Below are 26,668 nucleotides of genomic sequence, written 5' to 3' on the forward strand. Positions count from 1 at the left end.
ATTTCGGTGTAATAAATAGGGCCTTAATCCGATTAGCGTTATTATAATGGTCGCGGTAGAAGAAGTTACTTTCTATATTAATTTACTAAGAAATTAGTATATAATTCTATAATAGTGGTAAGAAGGAGAGGTAACGTATGTCGTAAAGCTAGTGGATTAGAGTCCTGCCGGCTAGTTCTTCACGGCGATGCCGAGTAAGTAGGTTCTAGATATTAGCCGTGCTAACGTTTAGGGCCGATTAATTCGGATCTTTTAGATTCCGGAGCGTCGTCACGATTTTATAGGGACTAATACCGCTATTTTATATAGTAACGATCTTATACTTAGATAATATAAGGCCCTATAGTTAAAACTAGTAGAAGGCAGTAGGCTTAATCTAGCTATGGTTATGTCCGCCTAGTTTATCGGTGCCGTGTTTAGTGATAGCTTTAATAACCTAGCTACCCCCGCGGAGGCGGAGGTTAACCCTAAAAGGGTAGCCGGTTATCTAGGTGGTTGTTTTACGGCGCTTAGATTTATGTGTTATAGTAATACGAGTAATAGGCGCCTTACCCTTCCTATAACGATAGGTAATACGTATCGGCGCCCTATTATTCGGATACTGGTTATAGATAACGAGGCTATATCCGTTTAAAAAGGCGTGGGCGATAAGGGCTTACTGGGCCTACTCTTTAGAAGGAAAGGATCCCTTTAGGAGCTCGGAGCCATAGGGTCGATTATTAGTTATTTTATAGGTTATAAATATCACGGACTTTATATCGTGGTGTTTAGGGTTTTTTAGTGGTTAGGTAATTTAGAAGTTATGTGGAGGCCAGAATGTTAATTAAAAGTACCTCCCCACGGTGTATATATAATTTAGGAAATTTGTATAGAAATATATATAAATTATATATATACCTTAGGGGTCTTGGCGGCTTTGTCATTGCCCCATAAAAAGTCACGTGTGAGGTCTCTCTATGGAAATATAAGGTCTCCCTAGAGAGTCCTAATAATTAGGCCCCGTTTAACAATTTCAACGACTTGTTGAAAGATCTCAAGTGTGCACAAAATGCATAACCCATACACTGATGACAAACCCACCCCTTTGTACGGTATTTTCGTTGTGACTGCAGTTTTCGTGCTCACCCCTACCTATGCGGGAGGGGGTGGTTATAGGTCAGAGCTTGAACAGAGGATTTTTCTCTGACCAGAGCCAGGTCAGAGTTATAACTGTCAACATGAAGTTCTAAGACTGTCGACAGTCTGACCAGTTATCGGGCTCTGACCTATAAACGCCCCCTCCCGCGTAGGTACTTAGTACACTCTAACCCCTGTTTAATTGTATGTACGAAGTACGGTACCCTGAGAAACAAATGTGGGTCAGAGAACGGGCCGCTCAAAGTGGGCTTGGCTTGTCTACAAAGTACTTCGCACTCGTACTCTAGAACGTACTTTGGTCCCGGTCGGTCCGTCTTCGCTCCGACCGTCGTCATTCTCACGTGACAATCCATTGAGGGACATTCGTAATCCGTCCGTAATCCGTACCTTTCTCCTTGCTCCTGACCCAGGGTCGTCGTCGCCGCTCACCAAACACCATAATAAGCAAACACACGCAAGGGGGAAAGGGACAAAACGGGAGAGAAAAAAAGGAGGAAAAAAAAGAAAAAAAAAGAAAAAGAAAGGCCTCAACATACCCCGCCATGTTCGACTCTCAGTGCTAGAAACCGGGCCACAATACCATTCAACAACCGCCTTCTCCTCCTATCCCGCAAAGAAATGGCCGGAATCGAACAGCTGGAGGTGCACTGCAAGGTCCGTCTAGAAGAAGAGATGCCTGGCCCCCCTCGTCCATTCTTTCCCGCTCTCCCTCTGTTCCCGCTTGCCTTCCCCTTCGAATGCGTTGCCCGCTAACCCCATAACGCGTTCGTAGTCGTACATCGTGCGCTGGGTCAAGGTCTGCGATGGTCACACTATTTCTTGGAGCGTCCAACCTCACAAGAAGTCTCTGTACGTCCTCTATTCTCTATTCACTATATTGCCAGCATCCCCACTCCTTTCCACCCACTGACCCTGTCCTGCGACTAGCAACTTTGGAATCGTCAAGCACCCTGGTACCGGCGCCACCTCGCTCTCCTCCCAGTCCGATGCCACCGAGCCCCTCTCCGGAGTAACATCCGGTGTCAGCGACACGAAACATAGTCGCTTCGCCAGGAAGGACGCCATCACCGCCCAAGACCAGCTCGCCAACAAGGGCTTCGTCCCCATACAATGGCAAGGACGATGCGAACCCGACAAGGTGTCCATGGGCACCTACGACGTGCCGCCCGGTGAAACCGGCATGTACGGCCTCGTCTTCGACAACACCTTCTCCAAGCAGACCGCCAAAACCGCCTCCCTCGTCCTCATCACCTATCCGACCGACTCCCCGCCTCCGACGAACCAAAACCTTCCGAACCTCTCCGTCCCCGCCCCCAGCCTGGGGACCTCCAAGACCGCCAGCAGGACGAGCTTGGCTAGGGTGCACAGCAACGCCGTCGCCGCCGACTCTGTCGACAGCCTCAACAGCCACCTCCCCGGCGGCAACACGGCTTCCACGTCCGCCCGCAGCGACGGCGCCGCCAACTACCACGTCGGCAACCTGCTCAAGAGGAGGCGCAAGAAGGGCCAGGGCTACGCCCGTCGCTTCTTCTCCCTCGACTACTCGTCCTGCACCCTGTCCTACTACTACAACCGCAACTCCTCGGCCCTCCGCGGTGCCATCCCCCTCAGCCTGGCCGCCATCGCCGCCGACGAGCGCCGTCGCGAAATCAGCATCGACTCGGGTGCCGAAATATGGCATCTGCGGGCCTCCAATGCCAAGGAATTCAACGAGTGGGCCCGCGCCCTTGAGAAAGCCAGCCGCATGGCCCGCGGCCTCGACTCCGCTGACGCCGACGCCGACGCCGACGCCGACGCCGGGGCGGACGCTGGGGAACCCTCCGAGGAGGCCTCGGCCAGGAAGAAGCCCGAGGGCACGCCCAGGCTGTCCACCACTCTGTCGCGGCCCGCTGGCTATTCCAATCCCCACGAAGCCCGCGAGTGGGAGCAGGTAGAGGCCTTGGTCAGCCGAATGGTGGGCACGCGGGATGCCCTGCGACGCCTCGTCAAGGATATGGCCGCGGCGCCCAAATCGGCAGCCCATCACACCAACAATACCAACTTTTTATCACCCACGACCCCGACGCCCGGCGAAGAGAAAGACGGGCCTTCCTCTCCTGCCGAGGGCTCCAAACGGTCCTTTTGGAAACGCAGAACGAGCGCTGCCCCGCCCATTGCACAGGCATTCCAACCCACCGTGTCATCCGCCCTGGCCATCCCCTCCCCTACTTCTGCATCTGCCTCGTCGACTCCGAACATCAGCGCCAAGACCGGCCCGAACCACTCGAGGAAAAAATCGAGGGGTTTGGCGCAGCAGGAACTGAGCATGCACGACCATTGCGCGGCTTTGTTGAGCGACCTGGATTCGGTCGTGACCGAGTTTACCACCCTGATCGGTAACAGCAAGCGCAGACGCATGTCGATCCCGCTGTCGGCCCCTGGATCCCGGCTGAGCATGGAGACCACCTCATCGGAAGAGTTCTTTGACGCCGAAGCCGGGGAGACTGGGTCGCAGATTGTCCGGATTGATCGGGACGACGAGGATGGCGACGCCGCCGAGTCGGACACCGACGAGATGGACGTGCACGACGCGTCTTCGGTATCGTCGGCCGAGGAGGACGAGAAGTCTGGCCAGGGAGAGGAGGCCTACTACCCGGTGCGACCCAAATCCCTGACACCCTTGCCCGTGGACATCTCTGTCGACAGGCGTGCCACAATTCCTCCGGCCTTGGTCCAACCTCCCAGCCTCATTGCCTTTGTCCGGAAGAACGTCGGCAAGGACCTCAGCACCATCAGCATGCCGGTCTCGGCCAACGAGCCGTTGTCTCTGCTCCAGCGGTCGGCCGAGCAGCTCGAATACGCCCAACTCCTGGACCAGGCGGCCCGGCAAAAGACGCCCAAGGATCGCCTGTTGTACGTCACCGCCTTTGCCGTGTCTCACTTCAGTGGCGGACGGGCCAAGGAGCGGGCCATCCGCAAGCCGTTCAACCCGTTGCTCGGCGAGACGTACGAAATGCTGCGCACCGAGCAGGAAGTCCCCGGCGGGTTCCGCCTGCTCGTGGAGAAGGTCAGCCACCGACCCGTGCAGCTGGCCATGCAGGCCGACGCGGCCAGCTGGTCGCTCAGCCAGTCGCCGGCGCCGTCGCAAAAGTTCTGGGGCAAGAGCGCCGAGATCACGACGGACGGCCGGGTCCGGGTGGTGCTGCGGCTGGGCGACGGCGCGCACGAGCTGTACTCGTGGACGCACGCGACCATGTTCCTGCGCAACGTGGTCATGGGCGAGAAGTACGTCGAGCCCGTGGGCACGATGCACGTCAGCAACGACACGACGGGGGAGAAGGCGTCGGTCGAGTTCCGCAGCAAGGGCATGTTCGGCGGGCGGGGCGAGGACGTGCAGGCGGAGGTGCTCGGGCCGGACGGCGAGGCCACGGGCAGCGGGCTGACGGGGACGTGGACGTCGGGCCTGCGGCGGAGCGAGAACGGCAAGGCCACGGGGGACGCCATCTGGCAGGTCGGCGGGCTGGTGGACGACGCGGGGCGCACGTACGGGCTGACGCGGTTCGCGGCGACGATGAACGAGGTGACGCGGATCGAGGAGGGGCGGCTGCCGCCCACGGACTCGCGGCTGCGGCCGGACCAGCGGCTGGCGGAGCAGGGCGACCTGGACGCCGCGGAGGAGTGGAAGGTGAAACTGGAGGAGGCGCAGCGGGCGCGTCGGCGGGAGTTGGAGGAGAAGGGCGGGGAGTACCGGCCGCGGTGGTTCGTCAAGGTGGCCAACGGGCCCGAGGGCGAGGAGGTGTGGAAGATTCGAACGGGGAAGGACTCGTACTGGGAGGAGCGGTCCAGGGGGGCGTGGACCGGTGTGACGGATATCTTTGCCGTCTAGGTTGGGACTTGGCCCATGGAAGTTTCCTTTGAGAGTCTACCTCGTCATATTTGTGATGCGGCTGCCGTCTGCTGTTCTTCTATAAATAGGATGGTGGTGGAGGTGATGGTTGAGGCGAGTAGCAGGCAGGCGAGTACATGTCATTTCCATCATTCCCTTGGTCAGGGATAATTCAGGAGCCACAAATAGAAGGAGACGCAATAGAAGAGGGGAGATGCTCCGTCCTCTGTCATGGTATGGGAATGTAGTGTTAATGTGCAGAGATGGTATTGGCAGGCTATATGCGAGAGGCCCGACAACAGAGTGAGAAGGTAGTAGACTGGCGATTAGGGTCGCGGCAATGTTATCAGGGGTATCTGAGGGTCCACACTTATTACCCTTTTTACTGTATAGCTGGATATTTCGGTAGACTACCTAATAGCTCTTATAATGCCGGCCCGATTCCGGACGTTTATTCGCGTTAATAAACGTCTCTAGTCCAAAGTCGCGGACAAGGCCAGGTAGGTACGGTACGTTGTATGTATGTCACTACCTTCACCGGTACCGCCGATCAGGTACTTCGTGTGCCAACAAAGGTACATAGCCGTTCAGTGGAGAAGGACAAGCCGCAGTCCTTTCACCTTCCTCGACGGGAAAGGGCAGGGCGGTCTGTCACACCTTCGCCATGCGACCCAGCTGGTTGGGTTGGGACGTGTCACTCCCTTGTCGCTCCCATGTCATCCCAGAACATCTGTGCATTAGTCAAGCAGAGCCCTCTGCATCTTTGTTGCCTCTCTTTTCTCCTCGGGTCGTTCCGTTTGGTGTGTATTTGGCTTTTACTGCAACAGGGGACTGCCGCTTTCGTCTGGCGTAAGTTGTCCCCTTCGTCGCTTCACTTCGCATCCGGGATGCCCAAGTTGAGCAAAGATGGGAAGACGTTGGGTTCGTGGCCAGGTCGGAGAAGAGTACCAGGTACGTGGAACAACCCGAAGGTACCGACGGGCCGGAACCGGAAACGGACGAGGCGAGATGGTGCGACGTACGTTGTACGTTGTAGTCCAGCCCAGCCCAGGTCCAGGTCCATGGGCCAGGACTCTTTCCGCCCCGCCACCTCCTGTCTTCATTTGTGTCACCGGGCTCCTCACGAATGTTAGGTACAGCGTACTTCGTATATCACCTCTCATCTAACCAGAGGCAAGATATGTCCTAATGATTCGGCCAGTTGGGAACGACTAGTGCGATGTCCGTGGTTCGGCTGTACCTTGTATTCGTAAGCGTCGCGTCGTCTCGTTTCTCCTCTAAAGTGCCCATCCCTCGGACAAGGTTTTCCCCCACCCACTTCCCCGACCCAGACACTCGGGTTCCGTTGGATTGTACACTAGTGTACCGCATTTATCGCATACTCACCAAACCCCTCGAGACGATATCACGTCTATGTTGATTATTCAGACGTTTTATTTTATTACCAGGACGCAAAGAAGAAGAGAAGAAAAAAAAAACCCTTTCGTCACGGGCCATTTGGCGCGCCTTTGAGAAGGCCAAGACAGCCTAGGCCCCCAAGTTGGTTTACTCTCGCTTGTAGTGTACGTTGTACGTTGTATGCAAGTAACTGACAGGATCCTCGAGACAATCTTCCACGCTCCTCTTTCTACCCACTGCCCGGTCCCTTTGTTCCCGCCGACTGGGTCGGAGATACAGTAGTGTAGTGTAGGTCCCACCACCCCCCTTGGTCCATCCATCCACCCAACTGATGGGGCCGCGCAAATTCAGAGCGGCACCGAGTACCATGTAGGCGGGGTTAGTTGCATGCACTAGGCCTGCCGGTTGAAGGCGATCGCGGAAAGGGGAAAGAGGAGGGGCAGGCATTAGACGGAGGGGGTACGGCAGTTATTGGTTCGGCAGTCACAGGGAGGGGGAGAGATAGGGAGAGAGAGAGAGAGAGAAAACATGCGATGTGAGGAAATAGGAGAGTAATACCTAGGAGAGCGGATGTTGGCCTAGTAAGCAGCGATATTGGGTTACTGGCGACGGAAAAGGGAAGAAAGAAGCAACGTTTATTCCCTTTTTTCTTTCCTCTCCTGTTTTCTCTTTTTCTTTTCTTTTTTTCGTTTCCCCACATTCACCGAAGAAGGGACGCAGGATACAGAGACAGACGAGGAGATGAGTCGGATACTTCGTATGCGGGACTTTTGAAGGCGAGGAAACAGGTACAATATAAGTACCTACTGGTACATCGAACGCCGGTACTTCCTCGGCCATGGCCGCAAATTTGGGACGTACTGACCCCTCTTCTTCTCCTCCCCCCCACCCCTTCCCCTTCCCCTTCCCAGAGCACTGGGTTTCTCATTGCCTCGTTTCTTCACTAGACTTTCTCGTCTGGCCCTTAAGCCACATAGCTGGTGTAAGCTCTATGATGCACGTGGACGAATACACGCGTGTATCCAAGCATCACAACAGCTTTTTTCTTTTTTTTTTTACCGCTAAGAAGTGCCGGGTTCTAGTCGACCCAGCTAGTTGGTCCGGGACAAGTGGGGGAGGACAAGAAAAGGGGGAGTGGGGAATGCCGACGCCCTACTCTGTAACGGTAAAGGCGTTGTCTTACCATCTCCGCTCCGTCTCCTCTCCCAGGTACCTCAACCCTATCAAAAGGTACCTGGCCCATGATCGCCTGCTACCATGTCCCCGTTTTTCTCGGCCCCGCATCCCATCGACTGGTCGATCTGGACGTTGTACTTTTGGTAGACTTGAAGTTGCTACGCATTAATCGTGTAATATGTACTCAGTATGTACTTGGTATGTACGGATACTTGGGTCAATCCTTTATCTTCTTCGACTTCTTCGTTCAGTCCCATCTTCTCGCTGTCTCTTCTTTTACTCCCTATATCCCACGTCCCACGTCCCGTCCATTCTATCTACCCCGGCCCAAGCTAGTCGGGATACGCTGTACGGTCCATCGGCGCTTAAACTTGTTATGCCCCCCCCTGGTCGGCCTAGGATCTAAATTTCACCGCCATCTCCAACGGTCGTCGCCGTATTATTTCCCGCTCTCTCGCGCCTTCTCACGTCAAAGTCCCGCACTCTCTCCTTTCTTTCTATCTCCTCCCTCACCCCTCTCTCCAATCCCCCCACTCGCCTGTCACCACCATCGATTATCATCGCCCGAATTATATCGTATCTAGAAACAGAAAGTTGCCTGTCGCTGTGCACCCGGAACACGCTCAATCTCCCGTCACTCGAAGACGCTTCCACAACTTCCGCTGTTCACATCTCGCCCACCCGCAAACGAGTCAGACTAGCTCCAAAGTCGTCCCGATAGTCTGGTTAAACTCTCGGCACCTACCCGGCCTCGTTCGATCTAGGCTCTGCTCTGCATTCTGCCATTCTGCCCCTAAAGACCTCGCAGCTCAGACTCGCCTCGCCGTCCTCACTTGACCAGCGGTAGAACATCGATTCTTCAAACTCAGAACTTGAGAGAACGGATTTTTATCTCCACCCCTCATTCTTCCTTCTACATCCTTATTCATGGCACTCATGTCGCCGGGTATCGCGCGCAACGAGCATGCATTTACATTCGAGGCGATCCCTGATCGAAGATCACTGAGTAATCATTCCAACCTCGAAGTCGACCCTGATGTATGGACCGGACCCTGCCCTTGATACCAAGAACGAACCTCTGAATCTTGACAACTTTCCTTACCACTAACCAATCGCTCCGTTTTTCCTCCTCCACAGCCAACCTTTGAAGAGTATGAGCAACTCCTGCCTTCTTTTCTCTTTAATCGGTGACAGGACACAGACTAATATGAGAAATCGTGCAGAAACTCCGAGTCCATCACCGAGAGCATCGCCAACTTCCCTGAGCGGTTCGGACGGACCTACCACGCGTATCAGGATGGATGTAGGTCCTCACCCAAAGCGGATTTCCCTTTCTTACAGCCGTGATCCCACGGCGGACATGTCATCATTCCTAAAGCGCGCCATTGTCCTGGCTCTGCATGTTGTACTGATAGAATGGATCCCCCAGCGTATCGCTTCCCCAACGACTCGCCTGAACAGGAGCGCTTGGAGCTCCAAGGCCTCGTCATGGCCGAGCTGTTCGGCGGAAGGTGGCATCTCGCCCCCATTGCAGCCGACAGAAGCCCGCGCCGAATCCTCGACGTCGGCACCGGCACGGGTACCTGGGCACTAGAAATGGGAGACCGCTACCCCGAGGCCCGCGTGTATGGAATCGATTTGTCGCCCATACAGCCCACCGCTGTGCCGTCCAATGTTCATTTCTTTGTCCAAGATGCGTGAGTTTTCATTTCTTTTTTTTTTCTCTTTTCCCGTCTTTCACACCTGACATAAGGATGGCTATTGACCCCCGTAAAGTGCCCAGCCATGGGACTGGAGCGAGCCGCTCGACTTTGTCTTCATCCGGAGCAGCCTCGGCTCGTTCGGCGACTTCAAAAACGAAATTGTCCAGCAGGCCTTCGACAACCTGAGCCCCGGCGGCTGGTTCGAGGCCCAGGACTTCAACTGCGAAGGGCACTCGGACGACGGCACCCTGAGGCCCGACAGCGCCCTCCAACGCTGGTTCGACGACATGAACATGGCCAGCCAGCTGGCGAACCGGCCCCTCTCCATCGCCCACCTCTTCAAGCAGTGGTTCCATGAGGTCGGCTTCGTCGACGTCCACGAAAAGGTGTTCAAGGTTCCCCTGAACGGCTGGGCCAAGGACCCGAGGTACAAGGCCCTGGGCAGGCTGTGGGAGCAGAACATGCTGAGCGGCATCAGCGGCTTTTCCATGTCGCTGTTTACCCAAGTGTTGGGGCGTAAGCCTGAAGAAGTCGAGGTGGGTTCTTCTTTTCCATCCCTCCCTCTTCCCCTGTTGCCCTTTCTCTACTTTTCCCTCTTTCCTGTCTTCCCCCTTTTTCTGTACCTTGTCCATATTGTTTACATGGCCGTGGCTGACGCATCCCGGTGAATAGGTGTCGCTCGTGGACGTGAGGAAAGATATTGCCAATCCGTACATTCACACGTATGCCAAGATCTACGTCGTCTACGGCCGGAAGCCGTTCCCGCATGAGGTGGCCTCGCCGTCGGCCAGGGAGGCTGACATGGCCGAGTGATACGACCGGGGCCACAGTGTGATTGCATGGCTTTTCTGGACAGCAAGAGCTTAAGGCATTTTCAAGTTAGTTTTAGGTCGGTGCAGGTCAGGTCCGGCGCGGCATGAGTCGGGTTTATTGCATGGAAAGGAAACAGGCGTTTGGTGCTTTTCTGGAATGATCATCTCGTTTGGCGTCTTGCGGCTCGAATAAAATTTAGGTGATTCAATGTTGCTCATACATTCCACCTATTCATCTGTTGTCCCCAGAGCATCCCTCAAGCCGAAAGTAAGAAAAACGAACCTGAAAACGGCAACCTCGCTGATCCCACCACTCACTCCACGATTTTCACCATGCGTAGTCGTGGCAACTCTTCGGCAGGTCTGGCGACAAATGACTAGGTGGGGGTGGAAGGATAATCAGGGCATTGCCAGTTGGCGACTTGGGAGGAACTAGGAGCCATGGTGGAAGCCTTGATCCGCAGGACACCGAAGAAATTGAAAGGGTACAGTAATACGTTGTAGATGATGGTGTACGTTGTATGTCTAGTTATGGTTACACGAGGGACAGAAATGCATCTGATATGACTTGACAAGTTACTAAAGGCGCCTTGGTGGACATTGGGGCGGGACGAGAAGGGAGAGAGCTGAAATGCACGCATGAATGTAGTCGACGACTTGGGACGAAGTTTGAGACAGATGACACGGGACCCGAGTCCAAGTGCTCGGGACAGATAAGCTTGGTGTTAGTGCGTCCAAGGTCAAGGTCCATGTCGTGTAGTATGGAGATGACGAACGGTGAGAATGTGACGTGTGACGTGAGGTGCATGATGATGTCATCACGTGACTATGTATATCAGATGAGCTGATAAGAAATGTGACTTTATCTTATCTTATCTTATCCCCGAAAGCAACGGTTGCCTGAGGTCTGTTCGTGCACTCGCCCCAACTCGAACCTCAGTCACACCGACGCCAAAAGCAATCTGCTTGGGCATTCCGCTCCGCCGAGAATTCCTTGTTGATCGTTCCCTGTGGGATTGTAGTGCCTTGGGCCCCCTTTTCGGGGCGACGTCACATTTCGTTGCATCGCCCGGGAATACCATCATCGACGTCGACGCCCATGTCGTTCTTCAGGGCAATCGTACGGCCTCCGTCGGCGGCTACGAAAGCTGCGCGGATATCTCCCTTCACATGGCCGCCCTACATACCACTTTCCCACCGACCTCCACCCACAATACGCACGTGGGCGTGCGCCTCGTCGTTCCCTCGGCCTCCTACCACCCGCCCTACCGCCCACCTCCTCGTTCTCCGCCGACGATTCTCCCAAACGACGACCGCCCGCTCCTACATCCATAAGCATGACCCCGAGGAACGCCTCCGCCACGCCCGCCCCCTCCTGTCGACCTCGACCATCCGCCGCACGGCCCGGAGCCCCCGCACCAAGACGGTCGTCATCGTCGCCGTCGCCGCCGCCGTCATCTTCTACTTCAGCAACCTCCAGACCGTCCCCGTGTCGGGCCGACGCCGCTTCAACTGCTTCTCGGACGAAGCCGTAGCGGCGCTGAGCGCCGAGCAGGTCCGCCGCATCGAGTACGAGGTGGAACGCCAGGGAGGCCGCTTCCTCCCCGACTGGGACCCGCGCGTCCGCCTCGTCAAGCGCGTCATGAAGCGCCTCATCGCCGCTTCGGGAGGTGGCGAGCTCCCCACCGACGCGCAGGGCGAGACCATGTGGGGAGCTATTGGCGGCGGCGGCGGCGGCGGCGGCGGCGGCGGCAATATGAAGAACAACAAGGGCCAGGTCGACTGGGAGGTCAGGGTGATCGACGACCCGCACACGATGAACGCGTTTGTGCTCCCCGGCGGCAAAGTGTTTGTGCACAGCGGCATCCTGCGGGCGACGCGGAGCGAGTCGGGCCTGGCGGCGGTGCTGGGCCACGAGATTGCGCACAACATGGCCTCGCACGTCGGGGAGCGCATGAGCAGCGCCATCGGCATCAACATCCTCCTCTACAGCCTCTTCTTCATGGCCTACATGGTCCCCGGCGGCATGCTCCTCGTCCACAGCCTGGGCGGGAACCTGATGGACATCCTCTTCTCCATGCCCATGAGCCGCATGCAGGAGACCGAGGCCGACTACATCGGGCTCATGATCATGGCCGAGGCCTGCTACGACCCGCGCGAGGCCGTCGGTTTCTGGCGCCGCATGGAGGCCTTTGCCCGCAGCCGCGGCGAGGACGTGCCCGAGCTGCTGAGCACCCACCCTTCCAACCAGAACCGCATCGAAAAGGTCGAGTCTTGGCTGCCCGAGGCCATGGAGAGGTGGCACGCCAGTGACTGCTACGCCACCACGTCGTACTTTGCTGATTCCTTCCGGCGGGCGATGGCGCGGGGTGTTATTATGATGTGAGGGGGTCTTAAGGCATGATTGTACGTAGACTGAGGGAGGCAGGAACTGAGTATCTAATCAAATAGACCATCCCAAGCACTGAGTAAATCCCCCATCCATTTCATCGCAGAAATTCAACTATTATATCCTCGTTGTCGCTTCGAGGTAGACCCGACTGCAAAGATAAAAGCTACTTAGGTACATCGGCACTGAACTTTGATACTTTGGTACTTGCCTGGACAAGATGACAACATCCTCGGTCTGATTCGTTGTACCCCGCACCGTGTGGAGACCCCAAACGAAGCTCATCCCTGCTCATGTGGGGGTGAGCCGAGGTACACGTGCCAGGCTCCTTTTTTGCTTACTTATCCATCGTCTATCGTCGGCAACCACTCGACCTTTCGGATGTAGCAATACCGAACTCACCTCTTCTCATTCTCATTTCATCATCGCATCTCCTACAACAACTTCATCTCAAATCTAGACGTCAAACCTGAACCCGTTACGGACCTCCTACCAAAAGACCAAAGACCGCCGTCAAGATGTCCAAGACCTTCACCCCCGCCGAGGTTGCCAAACACAAGGACGACTCCAGCATGTGGATGATCATCGAAGACGGCGTTTACGACTTGACCTGTTCGTCTATTCCCTCTTGTATATCCCGTGTAGACTAAACTACTGACGCTGAATCCTCTCCTTCCCCTCTACACAGCCTTCAAAGATGACCACCCTGGCGGTTCAAAGATCCTCAAGCGCTTCGCCGGCAAGAACGCCACCAAGGCCTTCTGGAAGTACCACAATGACAAGGTCCTGGAGAGGTATGGCGGCAAGTTGAAGATTGGTACTGTCAAGGAGGCCGCCAAGCTATGAAGTCGTCTATGAACATCTAGATGAGCGAGAACTGGGAAAGGGATGAGGGTCATTTTTGAAGCGAGAGACGATAATGGAGAAAGAAGGAGCATATATCGATGGGCGATTTGCCATTAGCGACCAGGGAATCATTTATTTTTTCTTACCAGCCTCCTGCCGACGACTTACATGCAGAACAGTTGTCTTGATTTCAGCGAACGTATTCGACCAGGTCCACGGTGCGTCGGATGACCAAACAGAAATATTCAGTCCTCTACCTTTACTCTTCCCTACCTCATTAAACTAGTCGTATCGTAAAAGCTACGGTGTCTATAACTGATGTAAAAGTGAAAAGTGGAAAAAGTGGGAAAGGTGTCCGTCTGTAGTGGAGAGATGGCTGCTTTGCAAAGATGTAATTTGAAGCAAACCACACACCCCGGCCACCACCCCAACGAGCTCTCCATTGGTTTCGAACCCAGAAGAAAAAGAAAAGAAGGGTATATAAAGCGCAGGTCTGATACAGTTCGTGTGGTACAGGACAAAGGAAAAAGTGAACCCGAGGAACCAAAGTAGAGGAGCGTGGGTTTGTGATGCGGATATGATGAGAATGCAGTGCAAGTTCCTTCGTCTCCAGTAAATCGTCGTTCCCTCTGGTCCATGCATATGAAGCCGCTTCCTGCAGAAATGCCATGTGTCTTCATCCGTGAATCTCATTAGGGCATGTTGGGCCACGTTAAAAAAAGAAAAGAAAAAGGGGTGGGTTGAGGAGGAGCGAAGACCCCTTTTCTCCGCCAGGCCGTCGTCTTCCTTCTAGTCGCCCCCGTCGGGATACGCCTCACCCCACGGGCTCACAGTCCCGCTCCCGTCGGCGCTGCCACCGCTCGAAACATAGCTCTGATCGATCCGGAAGATCCAGTCCGTCTTGTCCCTCTCGCTGCGCGCCGCAAAGAGCCACGTATTGTCCGTGCCGTAAATGGCGAACACGCCCCCCTGCAGCCGCTCGCTCAGCCGCTGCAAGCCCCCCGTCGGACCGCCGCCGCCGCCGCTCCCCGTCCAGATCGTCGAGATGACCCGGCCCGACGATGTGCGCCTGTGGCTCGGACGGAACTCTTCCATCCCGCCGCCGTTCGTCTCCGACTCGTCGTCCGCCCTACCCCCCAGGAGCCCCATCACCCCCGGCTGGCTGTCGATCCGTGAGTTGCGCAGGCTGACGATGGCCACCTCCTCTCCGTCCGTGACCGAGTGGATGTGGAGGTATGGCTTCCGCAGTTCCACGAACCTCTTGACCCACCGAGTCGAGCTGCTGTTCGGCACCAGGAGGTAACCCCCCTTCAGCACCGTCGGGTTCTTCGGCACTTTGATGATGGTCGTCACTAGGCTGGGCGGCGCCGTAGCCTCGGGCGTCAGGCCGTTGGCCGGCGGATCTGTGTTGGCCGGACCAAGGATTCGGAGAAGGGGGTCGGGGTAGCGAGTCCACAACTTGATGCAACGCTCTAAAAGATACCGTTCCCGTTCCGGCATATCGGCTTCTTGTTCCGCAACCTCGTCGGGTGTAGTCGTCTCCTCTGCCTTTGCCTCTTCTTGCTCTTCGCGGTCTTCATCCGCCTTTTCCCCTCCTTTGTCGTTCTCTTCCTCTTTTTCTTTCTCTTTTTCTTTCTCTTCCTCTTTTACTTCCTCTTTTTCTTCCTCGTTTTCTTTCTCTCCCTCTTTTTCTTTCTCTTGTTCTTCATCCCCCTCCCCCTCCTGCTGCTGCGGCAGTGCTGGCTCTTCCTCCTCATCGACCGGCGTCTGCGAGCACTCCGGAGTATCGTTAAGAAGATCGTCGTCGTTATGGCGGACGAGAAGTAACGACTCGTTGTCCGACTCCGAGCCGTCCCCTTCCCCCTGTACCTTCCGCTCCGGCATGCCAATCTTGTTGATGAGCATCTGTACCGCTCCGATTTCCGCCATCCGCCTCCTCCTCTTCCGCGTCATGATGAAGTCGCTCACCAGCGACACCCCGCGTGGCGTCCACGTCGTCAACTGCTCCTCGCCCTTGACGTAGTCGTGCTGGCTGCTCATCCTCCACAGATCACCAACCCTCTTGACCGGCGCTGGCCGCATCGTCAACGTGAACATGCCGCTGACCGAATGCACAATGCGGATGCTTTGCCACAGCGCGGAAAACATGGACGTCGGACGGACGTACGTCCTCGACATGATTTGGCAGCACACATTCATGGAAAATCGCATGGGCTCGGCAAACTTCTCCGACTTGATTTCCCACGAGACCGTCATCTGGACGCGGTACTTGTCCGCCGTCACCCTGTCCAGGAGGAGCGAGTTGTGTAAACTGGAGTCCCACTGGCCAGTCAGGGTAATGCTCCGAGTGCCGTTCGCGTTGTGCCGGAACACGGGCTTCGACGACAATTTGAGTGCAATGTCGGGCGACGCCGAAGTCATGTCGGGCGACTTGCCGGCTTGGTCGAGGAGCTGGACCTTGCCAACCTTCATCGACGTCACGTCGTCCCACGGCAGGGCATCTCCCGAACTGTGCGCCACGTTGATCATGATGCGCCTTTGCAAGCCCTGGTGCAGCTGAAACGTGCCTGCGTCCATCTCGCTCGTCTGCGTCGCCTCGACCGGGACGTACTGGCCCTCCTCGTTCAGCTCGAGGATCTGCACCCTGGCCAGCAAGTCGTGTTTTTCCTCGGTGAAGAACTGAGACTCGGAAATCCTCGCGCCCCTAGCTTGCGTACTCCGAGATTGAGGCACCGAGTCCCTCATATCGTCCCAGCTCAGGAGCTTATCCAGATGCATCGTCGACACCTTGGCGAAGATGGCCACCCGGAGCGTAATCGACTGCGCGCTGAAAAGGGGAATGCTCATGCTGTGGACACTCTCGAATCGGATCGGCCCTTCGTCAAAGTCCTGGATCATCTGCGTCGTCGTGACCCCATCTTCCTCCGAAACCCCGGGGAGGAAGAGCTGCGCATGGACCTCCGTGCCTTCGCGCTCCGCGAACCCCACCATCTCGTGCATCACAACGTTGAACTTGAGCGTATTCGTCGGCGCCCGTGCGTGCGACGGTTCGAGCGAAAGCCGGATGATGCCAATGGCATGAGACGTATGGGGGGAGAGAACGTCCAGCGCAAAGTCCTGGACCCTGCTTTCGAACACGGCGCGCAACGGGACGTCCACGTCGCCCACCAGGGTGTATTGGGGCATGCACGTCTCCACGAACGGGTTGTCCAGACTCAGATGCTGCGCGTACTCGGGCTGGTCGAGGTACTGGTGCATCTGCCGCATCTGCCGGACGCGATCGTGAAGCTTCTCGATGCTCCAAAGGCGCACCACGCTGTTCTGGTAGTCGATTACACGGACGCCGATGCAGGGTTTTGGCGTCTCCTCGAGCGCGAGGTCGTCCCCTTCGGCCGTCAGCCCGTTCAGAACCATATCGTACGACGAACAGAGCGAATGTCCCACGTCGGCGACGCAAAACTGGAAGACCACCTGCACGTCGAGCTCGTTACTCATGATTTGCGCCTCCTTCAGGGTCGAGGCATGCTGCAGGACGGCCTCGGCCATCCGCACGTATCTCCGGCCCTTCCAGTGCCGGATGACCTCGCGGGCCCGTGCCATCTCTTCTTCCGAAAGCTTTGGGTTCGCCTTGGGCCTCTTCAAGGGGTCCATCTTCTCCAACTTGTCCTCGAATTGCCGCCGCTGCACGTCCAGTTGCTTCTGCATGTCCTCTTTCAGGGTCTTGAGCGTTTCCTCCATCTTTAGCTTCTCCTTCTTGATCTCCTCCACCTCGACGTTCGATGCCTCGGCCGACTTGAGTTGATCCTGGTACTCCTCCTTTTGTCTATCGAGTTGCGACTGCATCTCTTCGCGAACTTCCCGCATCCTGTCATCCACGGCACCTTGCCTCGGCGTCGAGGGGATCGTGAGGGCGGTATCCAGCGAGAAATTGTCCAGGGTGCCGGTGGACATGTACTTCTCTCGTATCGGATACGAAGTCGTCGACTCCGAATCGTCCTCGCCTTCGCGACCATTGACACGCTCGGCTCTAGCTCGCTGGACGTCCTCAAAAAGCGCGTTGAGCTCTTCATCCGTCAGACTCGACAGGTTCTGGTTCGTGCCCAGGATGGCTTCGGCAGCTTCTCTGCGGGCAAAGTTCCAGTCCGAATCGCGGCCGTTGCGAAAGAACGGCATGGGTGACTCTGGCCGGCTATCCCCCAACTCGGAGTTCGCCAAGCTCATATTGCGGACGTGGCCTGGCCGCGGGCTGGCGGTCGGCGTGGGTGACGTTGTCCGGTCCAGACTCTGGAGTTGGCTGACGGTGACAGACTGTCGCAGAAGGCTCTGTTCCGCCCGTTCCGCCCTTGCCTCCATCGGATGGTTGAACCGGAAGATGTGGAAGTCGCCTAATATGATACGAAAACCAGAGTGCAGTTGCTTAGGCTCCTCTATCCGCTTCCCGTTGACCATGACCGACGCGCCCTCTCTCGGAATCAGTGTCACGGTCCCGTCGGGAGCATTCTCGAAGGCGCAGTGGTCCGGCAGCATTCGGGTTCCGTTGAGTCGAATGTTGGGTTGGTGATCGCCACTGGATTCCATGCCTCCTACGGTGGTCAGCCCTGGCTTCAGGTTGTAGACCAAGCATTCGGCAAGCAGGGGGTCGTCGGCCAGATTGACAAGATGCGGCATCTTCTTGGGCGTGGACAAGCCGATGAAACCCTTCTCGATGCTGATTCCCAGCTCTTCCAGGGCAGCTTCACGCTCTTTGTGTATCTCCTCTGTCTTGGCCAATTTTTGTTCCCAGGTTTGATTCAGATCTGTTAGAAGCTTCTCGCTCTGGTTGAGCTGTTCGGCAATCTCGGCCTTTGACACTTTCTTTGTGGCTCCGTCTGCCGACGTGATGGTAACGAATTGTTTTTCCAACGGCGTGCCTTCGGGATACACTTCCTCGGCGGCGACGGGAGCAGCTCCGGCAGCACTACCACCTGCCGGGGCCCCGGGGGCGGCGGCGCCACCGCCGAGTTGAGAGCGGAGCAGGGCCAGCTCTTCTTTCAGTTCCCGGATCATTCTGGCGTTGGCGTCTTCGTTGACCACGGCATGGTTCTTGATGCGTTTGGCCGAATCGGCGTATCGAAGGGTGCTGAGCGTCTCGTCATAGTTGATGTCGGCCGGACTGATGGCGGCGATCATGGCCGTCATGCTGTTTCCACCGAGGGAGTCCTTCAAGAGCCAGGTGAGAATACTGTCTCGGTAGGGCACCGACGAGGCCCCCTTTTTCTTTTTCCCCGTAGAGAGGTCGGCGAGGGCGGAAATGACGCGGCCAAGGGAAGAGAGCGACCTGTTGATCTCGGCACCCTCCTTGAGGCGTGCGCCCGTTGCGCCGGTCGAGGTAGCTCGTTCAGAACCGGCCAAATCGACCAGGCTGATCTTGGCCACCTTTTCCATCTCCATTTTTGTGTCGAGATCCTTCTTCTTTTGTGTCACCATGAGGGTGAATACGGCATGACTTCGACTGGACGTTTCGTTCATGTTGGTCGCGGCCACAGTGCGCGCCTTGTTTCCTTCGTCCATGAGATGCTCGATTTCCTGGAAACTGGTGACGACGAGTTTCGCGAGGTCTTCGACGTAAGGACCGGTCGAGGGATGTTCTCGAACCTTGAGGTTGCCCTTTGTTGACGGGTTCAGCAAGTCACGCACTCGTTCATTGTAAATCTCGAGGTACGACACTTCGACCGTGCACTTCAGGGTGGTGTCCGCCTGCATCTGCTCGATCCTCTTGAACATGTCCTGGCAGATATTGGGAATAATGCCACTCTCTTTGCCGTATCCCATCATCGAATACGACTTTCCGGAACCAGTCTGACCGTAGGCAAAAATACAGTTGTTATACCCCTGGAACGCATTGTCCAGCAGGGGCTTGCCTAGATCCTCGAAAAGGTTATCCTGGCCGGCATAGTGCGGATCCTTCTTGTTGAAAGACCAATATGACTTGTCGAAGGCGAATACTTTCTGACTTGTCTCCTTTCCGCCCGGCGGTGGAGCCAGGACGGTCTGGTTGTTCTTCATTTCGATGACGCATTTTGCACCGCGGTCGATTTCTGTGCGCATTTTCGTCATTAACTCGGCAAACCAAAACCAAAGACAGAAATCACCTGCCCTATCCCAAGATCACGCCCTTACCTCTACTATTGAACGGTCTCACTCTCACCACCACCTTGATGTTACCGCCACCTGCTGGAGCCATCTTGACGATAGGACGGGAACCTTTCCAGGTTCCCCTTTATACAGTTGCAATGCCGTGAGCGGGGCGTCCAAGGTGCGCGAGAGCCAGGTGGTGGCCAAAGACGAAGAGACCCCGAAATCACACTCTGGACCCTTGACCTCGGCTCTGAATCGCGTCAGATGGTGAAGCGATGTCTCCGATGTTCCCACATGTATGTTCCAAGCGCTGCCTTTCACGGCCCTGACGTATTCATCCTCCCCAAATGAACAGGATACTCCAGGGAGCCAGCCGGATGATCGTGGGCCGATATAGATTCAACGGGTCGACTCGATCTGTCGCCAGGGGAGACGAGGAAAGCGGCAGAAAAAGGGTGGACTTGAACTCGTCGCGGTGAGGTATAAATGATGATCTATATCGTAGGACTGAGGGATATTGTCGTATTTCGTAGGGAGGATTAGTCGTCGTCCGTTTCTAGGGGGGGGAGCTGACACCGACAAAGGTTACTCTTGTTGATGTTGGAGTAGGAGTCAAGGGGCACTTTGCTGTCAACAATTGAGATTGCTCGCGGCGGAGGTAGCGCGACCCTGAGCAGTCTGAGTGGGTCCGTCTCTTTCACGTGCCGCTAGAACGGAATTGGCGGGGTGCTGTCCCTTTTCTGCTGACTCAGCTTTATCCGTCATTTTCCCTTTTCACCGGCATTTGCGTACAAGAGAACGAATGACAACAGCGGAACTCTCTCATTTGGTCATCGCCTCGTCCTCCCTCCTCCGATTCCAATGTGGCGGTCTTTTGTCTCACAGGGAACGGCCACCCTCAGACGTACCTTTACCTCGTTCAACGCAACAACCTCACTTCAAGCTTCCCGAACATACGCCAACATGACTAAACGTGACCCTTGCACTCTCTCCAACTACCATGAGTGGCTCACCAAGCACACGACGGTCAACCTCTCCATCAACTTCCAGGAACAAGCCGTCAAGGGGACAATCTCTCTCGACCTCGAGTCCCAGACGGATAGGCAGAGCAAGGAGATCGTATTAGACTCGAGCCATGTCCGCGTGTCGGACGTCAAAGTCAACTCGGCCTCGACAACGGCGTGGGAGGTCAGGGACCGCGTCGAGCCGTATGGTTCTCCTCTTCACATCTCCGTTCCCCAGGGCGCGGCCAAAGGTGAGATTGTCCAAGTCGAACTTGGTGTGGAGACTACCAGCAAATGCACCGCGCTGCAATTCCTGACCCCGGCCCAAACCTCCAACAAGAAGCATCCGTACGTGTACTCGCAGTGCCAGGCGATCCATTGCCGTTCCATTTTCCCCTGCCAGGATACTCCCGATGTCAAGTCGACCTTCACCTTCAACATCCGCTCGGCGCTGCCCGTCGTAGCCAGCGGTCTTTCCGTCGAGGCGCCCGAGGAGAAAGACGGTAATGCCGATGGCAAGCTGTACAAGTTCGAACAAAAGGTCCCCATCCCGACGTACCTGTTCGGGCTTGCCTCTGGAGATATCGTCTCTGCACCCATCGGTCCCAGGAGCGTCGTCGCGACCGGGCCCGAAGAACTAAAGGCATGCCAGTGGGAACTCGAGGGCGTGGAGGACTTCATCCAGGTGGCCGAGAAGCTCATCTTCCCGTACCAATGGGGCGTGTACAACGTCCTGGTGACACCCCCCAGCTACCCCTACGGCGGCATGGAGACGCCGGTCTTCACGTTCGCGACCCCGACCCTCATCAGCGGTGATCGCCAAAACATCGATGTCATTGCCCACGAGCTGAGCCACGCCTGGAGCGGCAACTTGGTGACCAACGCCAGCTGGGGCCACATGTGGCTCAACGAAGGGTGGACCATCTATCTCGAACGGCGAATCGGCATGGCGCTGCATGGCGAGGCCGAGAGGGACTTCTCGGCCATCCTCGGCTGGAAAGCCCTCGAGGACTCGGTGGACCTGTTTGGCCACGATCACGAATACACCAAGCTGATTATCGACCATGAGGGCATCGAGCCGGATGATGCCTTCAGCACCGTGCCCTACGAGAAGGGATTCCACTTTGTGTACTACCTGGAGCGGCTCGTGGGCCGGGAGGCCTTTGACAAGTTCATTCCGCACTACTTCACCAAGTGGTCGGGCAAGTCGCTCGACTCGTTTGAGTTCAAGGAGACCTTCCTCGATTTCTTCAACAACTTGGGTGATGAGTCCATCAAGAGCAAGGTGGCGGGAATCGACTGGGATGCCTGGTTCTATAAGCCGGGCATGCCCCCCAAGCCGCACTTTGACACATCGCGCGTTGACGTGTGTTACAAGCTTGCTGAGCAATGGAAGAACAAGGTAAGTTTCTGCATGGCTTCATATGAAGTCATTATCCCAGCATCCTGGTCCGGTGAAGTCCCCAAACATGGATGTTACTAACACAAGATGCAGGACTTCGAGCCAAGCCCCAAGGACGTCGAAGATTTCACCGGCAACCAGAAGCTGGTGTTCCTGGAAGCCTTGGAGAAGTTCGAAGAGCCCCTGACCCCTGAGAAGAGTGAGGTGCTCGGCAAGGTGTACGGCCTCGCCTCTTCCAAGAACGCAGAGATCAAGTCGGCGTACTACAAGGTCGCGCTTCAGGTCCGCGACACCAGCTGCTACCAGGGCGTGGCCGAGCACCTGGGTCAAGTCGGCAGGATGAAGTTTGTCCGGCCGCTGTTCAGGGCCCTCAACAAGGTTGACCGAGACCTCGCTCTGAAGACCCTCGAGAAAAACCGTGACTTCTACCACCCCATTTGCAAGGCCTTGGTCGAAAAGGATCTTGGCGTCACGGGTACAAACTAAGTCGGGCGGTACTTGGGTATAGACAGAGCCCATCGTATCTACCGGGGACCTTTTCTGGGAGATTGGAGATCCCGTCTAGGATTTATTTTGATTCCTTTGGCTTCGAGCAGCACGGGAAAGTGTAGGATTAAAGCACGGTTGAATCGGGCCGTTGACTTCCCGTCAGATACTATTAGAAGGAAAATACGTTGTAATCCTTGTATCAGGCGATGTACAATAATAACAAACCAAAGAATTCTTATATCGATTCAGGTTCACTCATCCACCCTGACGAAGTTCTCGTCGCTGTCCGGTTGGTTGCACGCAGGGCTGGAGTTTATGTTCTCGGGACGGATGATCGCGGGATGACTGGGTACTTTGATGGTAACTCGTTTCCCAAAGTATTACTTCGTACCAGCGAATACCTGCATTACGTACCGTGGGTCTGATCCGAGTCCACCACAGTGGTATCGGCTGCCGCGCTAATGCGGGGCCGGGACACCGGAAAGTGGGTACCTGGTTGTGTAGGTACGTTGTATGTATCATGTATGTAAGCATTCTGTCATTACCTCCACAATGAGATTCATGGTAACGGCGAACAAACCGACATCTTTGCCATAGATACCTAACCCATACAAGTCGCGTATGTACAATTAGCTTCTAGTCCACCGCATAGCACACAATGGCCGATATTTGTCTGCTATGAGGATTCGAAAGCGCGAGGGAAATGCTTGCTGCACCCATACCGAGTGCAGTGAACACAAAGTCGCACGAGGTGGAAGCCTGCTGGCAGATAAGAGCCTTCGAGAAACCAACTACTGTACCTAGACAATCAGTTCCCACGCGATATTTTGTCGCACCAGTAGAGTAGGTCATGCCTGGCGTTTTGGCCGCATTTTCGACCCAAAAATCACTGCCACAAGGCAAGATCGCCGATCTATCGTCGTCGCACGGAGATCGCGCCAGTCGGTCAGAGCCTCCATAGATCTACCGCTAGGAACCTTCCGATATCAAGGGGCATCTTTATTTACGATTTCCTTTTGCTCTAATGTTGGCGATCGCAGACTTGTACGCTGGCCGGACAGTCCAGACTACGTTGTACAGTGTACCTTGGGTACCACGCCTAACCACTACGGCGCATCACAAATGCACCCGCGCATCTTGACAGTCTAGGAATACTACTTCTCGACATGGAGTTGCCCTGCAGCAAGATAAGCGTACGTTGTAACTTGGATACAACGTTCAACGTACAACGTACAAGTATATAAGAAAGTACGACGTACAGAGTACATGTCAGTGCTTCCCGTCCCCCGACTTGCGAAGCCGCTGCCCTGTCCCGAAGCGGACACTCACCGGAAACGGCGCTAGGCAGGGTTCCCGGGCGGAGAACTTCCGGATGAAGCCTGTCAATATCGGAACGAGATATAGCCAGATACTGGGGGTCTGGATCTCATATCACCTCACCATTTGACACACCTCTGAATTGCCAAAGCAAAACGACGACATCGAAACATCGATGCCGTGCCGTGCTTGCTGGTTGGACCGTGCAGCAATCCCACTAACACAGCAATGTGTACAACGTAAGCAGGAAGCCAAGAACTTTGTACGCTGTACGTTGTAAACTGACATGCACGTTGTAAGTGTTTCTATCCCATGTCCTGGAGCTGGTCAGGGGTATGATTCGGTCCTTCTGGTGGCTTTTGGTATTGATTTATCATCAGGATCAGCAGTGGTGGGTGGTTCCTCTCCCTCTGCCGAATGTAACGCAATCACTCACACGCACATCTCTGGTTCGGGCCCTTTCTCACTCTTGCCCGACTAGAATTCCTCAAGCTTGCAATGGAAATAACCAGTAGCACCTTTTCAACTTTTCGACCTACCAGATTTGTAACCTTGCGGGAGACAAGCGGTGAAAGAGCTTGGGGATCGGATTGCGACGGACTACCTAAATGCTACACCTGCCCTTATAGGCTGGAGTCCAAGTCCGTTAACCGAGCGCCACCAGACTGGAGGGCGGAGCAGTGGTTCATTGAAATGTTATGCTACTTGCCTGGGTCAAGAAGGCTCTCGATACTCGGCCTTGTCTCAACAAGGTCGGTCAAACTCCCATCAATTTACCCCCTCTCCTTTTCATCCCGTCTGGTCTCGGTGAGAGTCGGGAGCATGTTACCTTGTACTTACGAATAGTGTCTCCATTCTATAGCCTAGGGCTGTTACAGGGTAGCGGCATGATTTCCTGTTCAGGCTAGGACCCCGGATTGGAAGAGAAGAAAGGGATACCAGCCCAGCAAGTTCCACACACACGCTGTTTGCGCCTGTCCAGGGGAGGATATTACGATAGGGAAAACGGGAGAAGGGAAAGGTCTAAAACAATAAAGATCAAAAAAGGTGACCCGCTTGCTGCGAGGCATTCTGCATTGGATTCCGCAATGGACAGATGGATACGCGAAGTGTACATAGGTACAACGTATGCACTGCATGTACATTGTACGACAGTACATGCAGTCCTCCCAGGGACCAGGCGAAAAAGATGGGACGAAACGCTCTTTTTGTTTTAGCTCCCAAGCTTCCTCTGATCTTCGGCAGATCATGGTTCAGACGAAAATACCCACCTCGGAAAAATGGAGAGGCACGGGGATGGGGTACAGGCCAATGACACCTATGTGTACTACTACCTTAGTACATTGTACATTTTCGGCGGTGGTGGCATTCGGAGTGTCTCTGAAACCAGACTGCCTGTGTACGTCATGGGCATGTCTTGGATATACCTACCTACCTAGGTAGTGTACAACGTAGGGCATGAGCACGGGGTACACCTTAATTAACAGATGGAATACAACGTACACTACTGTATGTACATGCGTTGTAGGCGATCCAGTGACAAGAGTCAACTCGCAATCAACCCTGGGCGATCTGGCGACAAGGGTCAAGCTCCCAGCCATCCCAATTACGAAACACAAAGCTGAGTAGTGTACGTTCAGGAAACCTTCATAGGAAGCCGTATCCTGGCTTTCCCCATCTTCTCCCGCCATTTGCCATCTCGAAAACGCCATTGCTTGGTGACCCCCGCGGCTTTTCGCTCGTGACGGCGGGCTGCACGCGGGGAGAGAGTCAAAATCGCGGTCAAAATCACCGCACGTCCCACGCTGCCGCACTAGGAGAGAGATCAGAGCTGCCTCATGGCTTCTTCTTCCATAAACGTACATACGTTGTATGATATGGGCACCGGGCCCTGCGATGAGCACGTACCGTACGTTGTAGGTACGTTGTACGCAGCAAGACCGGCATCTACAACGATGCTGTACATACGTTGTACATATGTATGTAAATGTACTTCGTACAATACAAATCGTGGCCTCCGAGCCTGACAGCGAGTGGGTCGGGGAATGTAAGAATACGATACCCTGGTACCAGGATGCTCCGTACCCTACCGTACCCCTTTTCCCATACTAATTACAGTGTAATCAGGTTAGTCACACTCTGTAACTAACAAGTTACGCCCACATTATTGCTCTGTCTTACACTCCTCCTTGCTTCGTAACTGGGCGACATGAACATACAAATATAGTGAAAAATTCCCATATTATAGGTATTCGTACTTGCTCTCTATTGCGTAGAGACGATAAGAGAACGCCACCTATCGTACGCACCACAGGGCCATCGCAACTCTGAATTGGGTGGGGCACTACGACGTGCAACGTATGTACACACTGTGTGAAACACTGTGTACACAAAGTGGCATCTTATCAACGTAGCGACAACACAAAGGGCGTTTCTTTTTTTTTTGGGGCTTCGATGATCGTGGCGTGTTTCCCGAATCCGATTCAATGCATCGTGGGAAATCCAACTTATAAGTGATTAATTACCTTATCAGAGAAGCCACTCAGCCTCTCCCCCTTTTCTCGGCTCACAAATTCTTTCGTACGGAGTTCCTAGCCGTCTACCATGCTCTGCGCCCATCTTGCGCAGTTTATACGCGGACTGAAGTAGCAGAAGGACCTATAGTACGCTTGAGGTGAGGTGCTTACTACGTATTACTGAGCAAATGTCTGGACGAGGCGTCAACGGTCTGATTCTTGGTCACCTGCATTCGCTGCTGGCTGCCTGGCCGATGCTCCTCGAGATGCATGGTGATGCAATGCGTGCGCCTGTCACACTTTGGTGGCGCTCCTCGACGTTCTGACGTGATTGCGATTCTCAGCCTCGTCACGGCGACCTAGTCAAATCGGGCTTAGAACCGCACAGATGGTATTGCACGTGTACTTTTCATGCAGCAACACGGACACTAATCATTAGCACAGAACGCCTCAGTCGTCTTGTATATAGATTTGACCGGAATGTGTTCCTCGGATTG

General features: G+C 55.2%; 8 protein-coding genes across 8 annotated transcripts; 5 read left to right on the plus strand and 3 right to left on the minus strand.

Moving 5' to 3' along the window:
• The first annotated feature begins 1,566 nt into the window (after positions 1-1,566).
• ACRALDRAFT_1040141 (uncharacterized protein) lies at positions 1,567-5,438 on the plus strand. Its single transcript, XM_071015165.1, has 3 exons — positions 1,567-1,791; positions 1,910-1,986; positions 2,065-5,438. Exons 1-3 carry the CDS (start codon positions 1,756-1,758, stop codon positions 5,000-5,002), a joined length of 3,051 nt encoding a protein of 1,016 aa, XP_070877084.1. The 5' UTR covers positions 1,567-1,755; the 3' UTR covers positions 5,003-5,438.
• A 37-nt stretch (positions 5,439-5,475) lies between these two features.
• On the minus strand, positions 5,476-8,481 carry ACRALDRAFT_2017096 (uncharacterized protein; the record flags this gene model as incomplete). The annotated part of the gene is made up of 25 exons (XM_071019870.1): positions 5,476-5,559; positions 5,623-5,650; positions 5,701-5,732; positions 5,828-5,846; positions 5,878-6,095; positions 6,171-6,213; positions 6,243-6,294; positions 6,317-6,359; positions 6,389-6,413; positions 6,493-6,590; positions 6,638-6,792; positions 6,888-6,978; positions 7,099-7,167; positions 7,214-7,315; positions 7,374-7,389; positions 7,488-7,552; positions 7,584-7,634; positions 7,657-7,724; positions 7,761-7,893; positions 7,990-8,039; positions 8,090-8,114; positions 8,165-8,213; positions 8,247-8,273; positions 8,322-8,433; positions 8,475-8,481. 25 exons carry the CDS (start codon positions 8,479-8,481, stop codon positions 5,476-5,478), a joined length of 1,662 nt encoding a protein of 553 aa, XP_070877085.1.
• Positions 8,482-8,797: 316 nt separating this feature from the next.
• Positions 8,798-10,092, plus strand: ACRALDRAFT_2100061 (uncharacterized protein; the record flags this gene model as incomplete). Its single annotated transcript, XM_071022994.1, has 4 exons — positions 8,798-8,879; positions 9,006-9,273; positions 9,353-9,815; positions 9,952-10,092. Coding segments are annotated over 4 exons (954 nt in total), but the record flags the coding sequence as incomplete, so codon positions are not given.
• Positions 10,093-11,032: 940 nt separating this feature from the next.
• On the plus strand, positions 11,033-12,655 carry ACRALDRAFT_1074814 (uncharacterized protein). The gene has a single exon (XM_071018285.1). The coding sequence runs from the start codon at positions 11,191-11,193 to the stop codon at positions 12,475-12,477; it is 1,287 nt and encodes a 428-aa protein (XP_070877087.1). The 5' UTR covers positions 11,033-11,190; the 3' UTR covers positions 12,478-12,655.
• Positions 12,656-12,998: 343 nt separating this feature from the next.
• Positions 12,999-13,326, plus strand: ACRALDRAFT_2099691 (uncharacterized protein; the record flags this gene model as incomplete). Its single annotated transcript, XM_071022967.1, has 2 exons — positions 12,999-13,092; positions 13,169-13,326. The coding sequence occupies 2 exons, from the start codon at positions 12,999-13,001 to the stop codon at positions 13,324-13,326; spliced, it is 252 nt and encodes an 83-aa protein (XP_070877088.1).
• A 789-nt stretch (positions 13,327-14,115) lies between these two features.
• Positions 14,116-19,549, minus strand: ACRALDRAFT_1030002 (uncharacterized protein; the record flags this gene model as incomplete). Its single annotated transcript, XM_071014884.1, has 2 exons — positions 14,116-19,403; positions 19,486-19,549. The coding sequence occupies 2 exons, from the start codon at positions 19,547-19,549 to the stop codon at positions 14,116-14,118; spliced, it is 5,352 nt and encodes a 1,783-aa protein (XP_070877089.1).
• Positions 19,550-20,406: 857 nt separating this feature from the next.
• On the plus strand, positions 20,407-22,335 carry ACRALDRAFT_1055092 (uncharacterized protein; the record flags this gene model as incomplete). The annotated part of the gene is made up of 2 exons (XM_071015841.1): positions 20,407-21,849; positions 21,943-22,335. The coding sequence occupies 2 exons, from the start codon at positions 20,407-20,409 to the stop codon at positions 22,333-22,335; spliced, it is 1,836 nt and encodes a 611-aa protein (XP_070877090.1).
• Positions 22,336-25,291: 2,956 nt separating this feature from the next.
• Positions 25,292-26,443, minus strand: ACRALDRAFT_1068503 (uncharacterized protein; the record flags this gene model as incomplete). Its single annotated transcript, XM_071017579.1, has 7 exons — positions 25,292-25,468; positions 25,523-25,602; positions 25,656-25,763; positions 25,837-25,855; positions 26,026-26,036; positions 26,226-26,313; positions 26,399-26,443. 7 exons carry the CDS (start codon positions 26,441-26,443, stop codon positions 25,292-25,294), a joined length of 528 nt encoding a protein of 175 aa, XP_070877091.1.
• Positions 26,444-26,668: the final 225 nt, after the last annotated feature.

The sequence above is a fragment of the Sodiomyces alcalophilus genome (genome assembly GCF_042370955.1).
Source record: "Sodiomyces alcalophilus JCM 7366 unplaced genomic scaffold ACRALscaffold_2, whole genome shotgun sequence".
Lineage (NCBI taxonomy): Eukaryota > Fungi > Ascomycota > Sordariomycetes > Glomerellales > Plectosphaerellaceae > Sodiomyces > Sodiomyces alcalophilus.

What these genes read in the sequence shown, in the direction of transcription:
- ACRALDRAFT_1074814 (XM_071018285.1), top strand. Translation starts at nt 11,191, where the DNA reads ATGTCGTTCTTCAGGGCAATCGTACGGCCTCCGTCGGCGGCTACGAAA.
- ACRALDRAFT_1040141 (XM_071015165.1), top strand. Translation starts at nt 1,756, where the DNA reads ATGGCCGGAATCGAACAGCTGGAGGTGCACTGCAAG. An exon ending in AGCTGGAGGTGCACTGCAAG is followed by an intron (nt 1,792 to 1,909) that starts GTCCGTCTAGAA and finishes ACGCGTTCGTAG; the next exon opens with TCGTACATCGTGCGCTGGGT. An exon ending in CAACCTCACAAGAAGTCTCT is followed by an intron (nt 1,987 to 2,064) that starts GTACGTCCTCTA and finishes TCCTGCGACTAG; the next exon opens with CAACTTTGGAATCGTCAAGC.